This window comes from Cucumis melo, chromosome 6 (genome assembly GCF_025177605.1).
Source record: "Cucumis melo cultivar AY chromosome 6, USDA_Cmelo_AY_1.0, whole genome shotgun sequence".
Lineage (NCBI taxonomy): Eukaryota > Viridiplantae > Streptophyta > Magnoliopsida > Cucurbitales > Cucurbitaceae > Cucumis > Cucumis melo.
The window spans coordinates 6,242,759-6,248,620 of record NC_066862.1 but is presented as its reverse complement, the minus strand read 5'-3'; the positions used below and the strand labels follow the sequence as shown (position 1 = coordinate 6,248,620).

General features: G+C 32.2%; 1 protein-coding gene across 1 annotated transcript; it reads right to left on the bottom strand.

Annotated features, from left to right (window-relative positions):
- Positions 1–2,782: 2,782 nt before the first annotated feature.
- LOC103483960 (transcription factor bHLH62-like) lies at positions 2,783–5,862 on the bottom strand. Its single transcript, XM_008440838.2, has 8 exons — positions 4,653–5,862; positions 4,321–4,539; positions 4,156–4,221; positions 3,998–4,066; positions 3,843–3,914; positions 3,532–3,750; positions 3,366–3,444; positions 2,783–3,252 (listed from the first exon to the last, which is right to left on the bottom strand). The coding sequence occupies exons 1-8, from the start codon at positions 5,538–5,540 to the stop codon at positions 3,230–3,232; spliced, it is 1,635 nt and encodes a 544-aa protein (XP_008439060.2). The 5' UTR covers positions 5,541–5,862; the 3' UTR covers positions 2,783–3,229.

The window sequence follows — 5,862 nt, the reverse complement described above, 5'->3', positions numbered from 1 at the left end:
CCTTTGAAACAATAAAAATTGAACCATCAAACGTATACAATTTGTTACAATTTCTTTGATTATATTAGCTTGAGGTTCACTTTTTACGCTAAATATATTTTTAAGCACTCAATTTTTTTCCATTGAAAGAATGAAGTTATAATTAAAAGTATTAAGCAAAATGCTTTTTGCAATTTACCCTTTAAATTTTTAAATATGAATTATTTAACTAAACTTTGATATAATCATATATTTTGTTAGACAAAATATCTTAATGGACAAATATTTGAAGCCATAGACAAGTCATATATTTTTTTGTCAAATAATTGAAGTATTAGGGACTAAAATGAAATTATTACCAACCTTAAGGGGTTCTTTTTTTCAAACAGGTTTATTGAGCTTAATTAAAACATATAATAAAATTAAAATAATATGAAAATTATTATTAATATTATTATTATTATTATTATTTTGAAGTTCAATCTTATGGAGAATAAGAAAAGACAGATTACATCCAATCACTCGCCTTCATTATGTTTTGCCTACAAATAATGTGTAAGTTAGTAGAATAATCCATTACCCTTCTTTTCTTTTTAAATTTAATTTCATATGTCATTGTCTATATGATACTCAAAATCTATCATTAACCTAACAATATCTTGGCTGAAGTAATTAGAAGGGATCAAAATGATTTTTTTATTGACTTTACTCACTTTTTTTTATAAAAAAATTTAATTCAATTTAATTTAATTTAATTTGGTTTATATTGCTAAATCTTTTCTTGTTGACTTCTAATCCCAATTATGATTCTAATTGTAATCATCTTTGAGATTGTTTATGTTTTGTTTGTTGCCTTTAGCTGGAATAATTTTCCATTTTTTAACCCTTATAATAATTGCCTATTTTGGTTTTTAATCGAATGAAAAGAAAAGTAAAATTGAAAGGTTAGTGCTTGCTTGATCAATTTATTTATTTATTACTCGAGTTACCATACGAGTTCGTGTCTATTTGACTTTTAAACCTTAGAAAATGATAGTTAAATCTACTTCAAAGTTTCAAATTTGTGTGTACTTTGTTTTTTAAGACAAATTATTATAATTTGGTTGTACTCGAACATAAATTATTATAATTTTTAATTGATAATTGAATTTTCAATTTTGTGTATTATAGGTTATTAACTCATATTTTTTGAAATTTATTGGTATAAAGTTGAAAGTTAGGATTGTATTATACTTAGAAACTTAATTTTGTACCTAATGAATGAATAACTTTTTTTTTTAAATTAGTTCGTCGTAGATTTACTATGAAAAATTGAATCACACTTAACCTTTTCTTTTGGACAAAATTTGAAAGTTTAGAGATTAAACTTATAACTTAACTCATAATTTATATGTCATTTACATTTTTTTAGAACAAGTTTACATTATATTGTAATAAAATAACAATTAATTTCTTTATACATCTTTAAAATAATAATTAAAAACAAAAATTAAAAAAAAAATCTATACTCAAAAATCCACTAGACACAATTTTGTCGGGCCTAAATATTTTGTCAACTTTTGACAATATCCCTCTTTTTACAATATCGAGTTCAACAAGATTTGAAGTGGACAAATTCAAACTTCTATCATTTTAGTCAAAGATATAAATTTAAACGGTCAAACGAGCTATATTCAAGTTGACAATTTATTCAAATACTAATGAGATAGAATCGTGTGGATTTCCAAAAATAAAAAAGGGTACCTTTAAACTATTAGAAATAAGGAGACAAATCCTTTGGTGAAAAAAAAGGGTAAAATATCTACCAAAGAAAAAGAAATAGTATATGAAATGAACCCATCAACATCATAACCCTCCACTATACATACATACATATATATATATATATTATATCGATTTCTTCTTCAACTTATCCATTTAATTAATAAATATATAAATATTTTTGGTTTTAGTATGTGAAGTAGTTAAGAGGCTTTTAACTGCTGCCAACCTGGGCAATGAAAGCTCCATTGAAAGAAAGAAAAGGTGTATTTAGCTGTAATTTGGTAGATAACAATATTTTTCAAAGTGGCTTTGGATTCCAGTTAAGAGAACAACCTTTTCTTTTCTTTCTCAATATAAAATATAAGTATCGCTATTTCTTTATTTATTTATACATTTTTTAAAAAAACAAAAAAGATAAACAGTGTTGTGATTTTGATTATTTTGGAGTTAAGAGTTTGAAAAACGTCCCCACAAAACAGCTGGTTTCAAGTAAGAATCTATTTTTTCCCCACAAGTTACGCGATTTAACTTAACATAATATCAATCCCCTTAATGGGTCCCCTCCAACTTCAATCAAACCCCTCCCCTTTTCCAGCTAATACTTGATAGCAACTCTTTCTAAGAACTCACATATCATGCATTCATCTTTCATCTTATCTTGCATCTCCATTCCTCGAGTTCAAGTTTAATGTTGTTCGATCATATAACTCCGTTCGATGTTGATTTAGTAGTTTCTACGTTTTTCTCATAACTGGCCTTATTCGATGAAAAAGAGGTTTGTCTAGCTTTCTCGTAATAACCGTTGGATGTTGATTTGGAAATAGGTATATTTTTTCTTGATAGCCATTCTTTTCTTTTTCAGAAAAATATAAGTTACGTTATAATGATTAAAACAAGACTAGAAGAGATTTTTTTGGTTGTCTCGTAATAACCATTTGGATGAACCAATTTGTACGTCTCAGCATCAACAAAGAGAAGTTACCATATATACATTGTGACTGGTTGAAACGAGACTCTAATAGGAGAAATCAGAGAGAGATTTGTCTGAAAGGAACAATGATAACATTTATGATTTATGAGTAGTGGTAGTAATACACAAGGGTTGGATTGAATGTCAGAACTTTTCAATCTTTTCCAACATTACTATTACAATGGCTATTCGAAGCATAAATGTGGTCTAATAAAAATTGAGGCCACCACCAGTTTTTTTTTTTTTTTTTTTTTTTTGTGCTTTTTTCTTTTTGCTGCCAATTAGTTCTAGCATTATACATAATGGAATTCTTGAAAGAATTCTCCAAAAGAATGAGTGGCTGATACATAATTCTCATAAAGAAACAAAAAGAAGAAAAAAAAAAGAGAATATTTCTTCTATTTTCTCCAAAAAAAAAAAAGATTAAAAGGAACCGAATCCCTCTCTATGTACAAAAGCCTCACTCGCCTTGGGGGGGCCGCCATGGAATTCATCAGTTTTTTGTTCTTCATTCTTTTACAATTCACTTTTCATTTCATCTGCACCATAAAAGTTTTGGATTCAGTATAAACATTCAACCAAAACAGTTTCAAAATTCAGTTCAATGATCTAATCTGTTCCAAATAGCTATGAATTCTGTTGTTTATATTACCATTAGCATTCTGCAGTTGGTTTTGTCCATAACCCATTTGAACTACTGTGTGAAGTTCATCTTCCCAGAACTTTGAAACCTGTATATCAATTTAGAGATGATCTTTAGACTATGATGTAAAGCGATATTAGTTTCATCACTTTCAGGAAACAGATTAGCAATTTACTTGGATTCCATTGACAACTTCGTTGTACCCGTTTGGCATTTGCCCGCTTAGATTTCTTTGCATCACATCATTTGCAGAGGCGAATTGCTTCTCTGTCCCATTAGGAATGCCACTATGAAGAGGAGGCACGTGCATAGATTGATAATCATATGCAAATTGGGGTACAGATGAATCCATAGGGTAAACCGTATGCGATGAGGAACCGGGACCTTTGAAGATCTGAAATATGTAGCAAATTACACCGGATTAGTTATAGTCTCAAGAGTTTCACTAGATTATGAAGTAAAAAAGATGTTTTACTTTTCACTTACATCCTTTGGCACAAGAGTTTCCATGTTAAAATCCATCCTTGGATTAACAGTTGCCAATTTCATTGAAAGAAACTGCATCAAATCCAACACAACTCAGAAAACTATATACATATACATACAGAATGTGACAGATCATTTGAATATTCGGTGATTACCTCGACTTGGCGCTGCAAAGACTGAACATAGTTTATAATTTCATCAAGCATGACTGCCTTTCCAGTTACCTGTTGTAAAAAATCCAACTCTAACTTTAGAACTACATTTATGCTTAAAATTTTCAAGTTCAGACTGCAGAATTGTAAATTCCAAGCACCTTATTGCAACCGGGAACGAGATCCTGAAGGAACTTCATTCGTTTGCTGATTTTCTCACGTCGGACCTGCACAAACAACAACAAAAAGACAGAAATTGTAAGCATTTAAATCAGATTGGAGAGCGAAAGGTGGAATATATAGAGTATTTGTGCTTTAATTCGTACTCTTTCAGCCAAACTGTGGCTATCTGTAGCTTGACCTCTTCTAGCTCTAACATGGATATAATCCTTTGGAGGTTCAGGAGGCTTTGAACTATCATTGTTTTGTTTCTGATTTGCATCTCCTGAAGCTTTTGCCTCTGCCTTCCCTTTTGCGCCATCAATCTCTTTTTTAGTAACTTCATCTGGTTTGATTTTCTTTCCATTTTGGTTCTCTACTGCAGCCTAAAACAAGAATATGCATTGTCATTTTTAGTTTCCACTCAATTACATCAACAGATACAGAATTTTGAAAAGGAGATATCACCAATAGACTTAAAATTTGTAAATATATTTACCTTCGCATCTTTTGCTTGACCAGTTTGAACTGATTTCCTTTTCCTAGTGTTGGTTTCAGCTTTACATTTTAAACCCAATTCCCCAACTGGAATCTGCTCGGAAACCGAAGATCCCTCCCGCGAATCACCAGCATTTTCGGGAGTCGAAGACCTCGAAAACCTGTTCAGTACTTTCTTATTAGAGATTGGCATTGAATTCCCTTTTTGAACTGGGCTTTGATCGCCTTCTTGAACCCCCATTTGAGGGGATCCAATTCCACCAATGTTGAAGGATTTGTTACTTGAAACTCTGGATAACTTTCCAGATTCCACTCCAGCTCCGGCCACTGATCTGTTACTCAATTCTTGAGTTTCATTAGACCCCAATTGACCATTCAATCCCCCAAGATTCCTGTTCCCAAAACAAGAAAATCTCGTAGCCCTCTCAACAAAACCAGGGTCAGTCGAAAATGGGGCAAGATTTTGAGGATGGGGAATCAAATTCCCTCTGATCTGAGACTCCATGATCGAGGATAAATTAAGCTTGGGAGGAGAATTCAAAGGCGTATTGTAACAAGAAGTGTTCGTACTATTGTTATTCGTTCCACCAATGTAAGAATGAGGCGAAATCTCACCAGAATTGCAAATACTCCCCAGCCTTCCGATCAATTCTCGCATCATCAAGTTATCTCCACCGCCACCGCCACCGCCACCGCCACCGCCGATAATGTGAGAATTCGCCGGAGAAGACACAATCGAACTTAAAGTAGACTCAAAGAGATCGCTATGGTCCATCGAATTTTCCCAATTGGGATTCAACAACCCCCCACTTGAATTCAGCTCATTAGGTTGGATTTCCATCCCATAAAAACTGCATCCACCATCATTCATGAAGAATTCCTTCTCCATATCAACGAATTAAACAAAATTCAGACAAAATATCGAAACCCCAGATGAAGAATTGTGATGAAATCAAAGAATCAACCAAAACCACACCCTACCCCAGTACCCAAAAACTTTCACCGCAAGAAAAAGAGAAAAGGAGAAAGAAGAATGGGAGAGGAGAGACTTTTGGTAAGTGAAATTGAAGAAGCAACAATAATGGAAATGATTTCTTTGTTAGTTAGTGGGCTCAAGGTGAAGAAGAAGAAGAAGATTAAAAAGCAAAAAAGAGAAAAAAGCAAAGCAAGAACAGAGGAGAGAGAGAGAGAGAGAGAGAGTTGGAGTGTGA

Excerpts from the sequence above, each read along its gene's own strand:
- LOC103483960 (XM_008440838.2), bottom strand. The coding sequence starts at position 5,540 with ATGGAGAAGGAATTCTTCATGAATGATGGTGGATGCAGTTTTTATGGG. Across the intron at positions 4,222-4,320 it reads GCCACAGTTTGGCTGAAAGA|GTCCGACGTGAGAAAATCAG; the intron begins GTACGAATTAAA and ends TTGTTTGTGCAG. Across the intron at positions 3,751-3,842 it reads AAACTCTTGTGCCAAAGGAT|ATCTTCAAAGGTCCCGGTTC; the intron begins GTAAGTGAAAAG and ends TACATATTTCAG.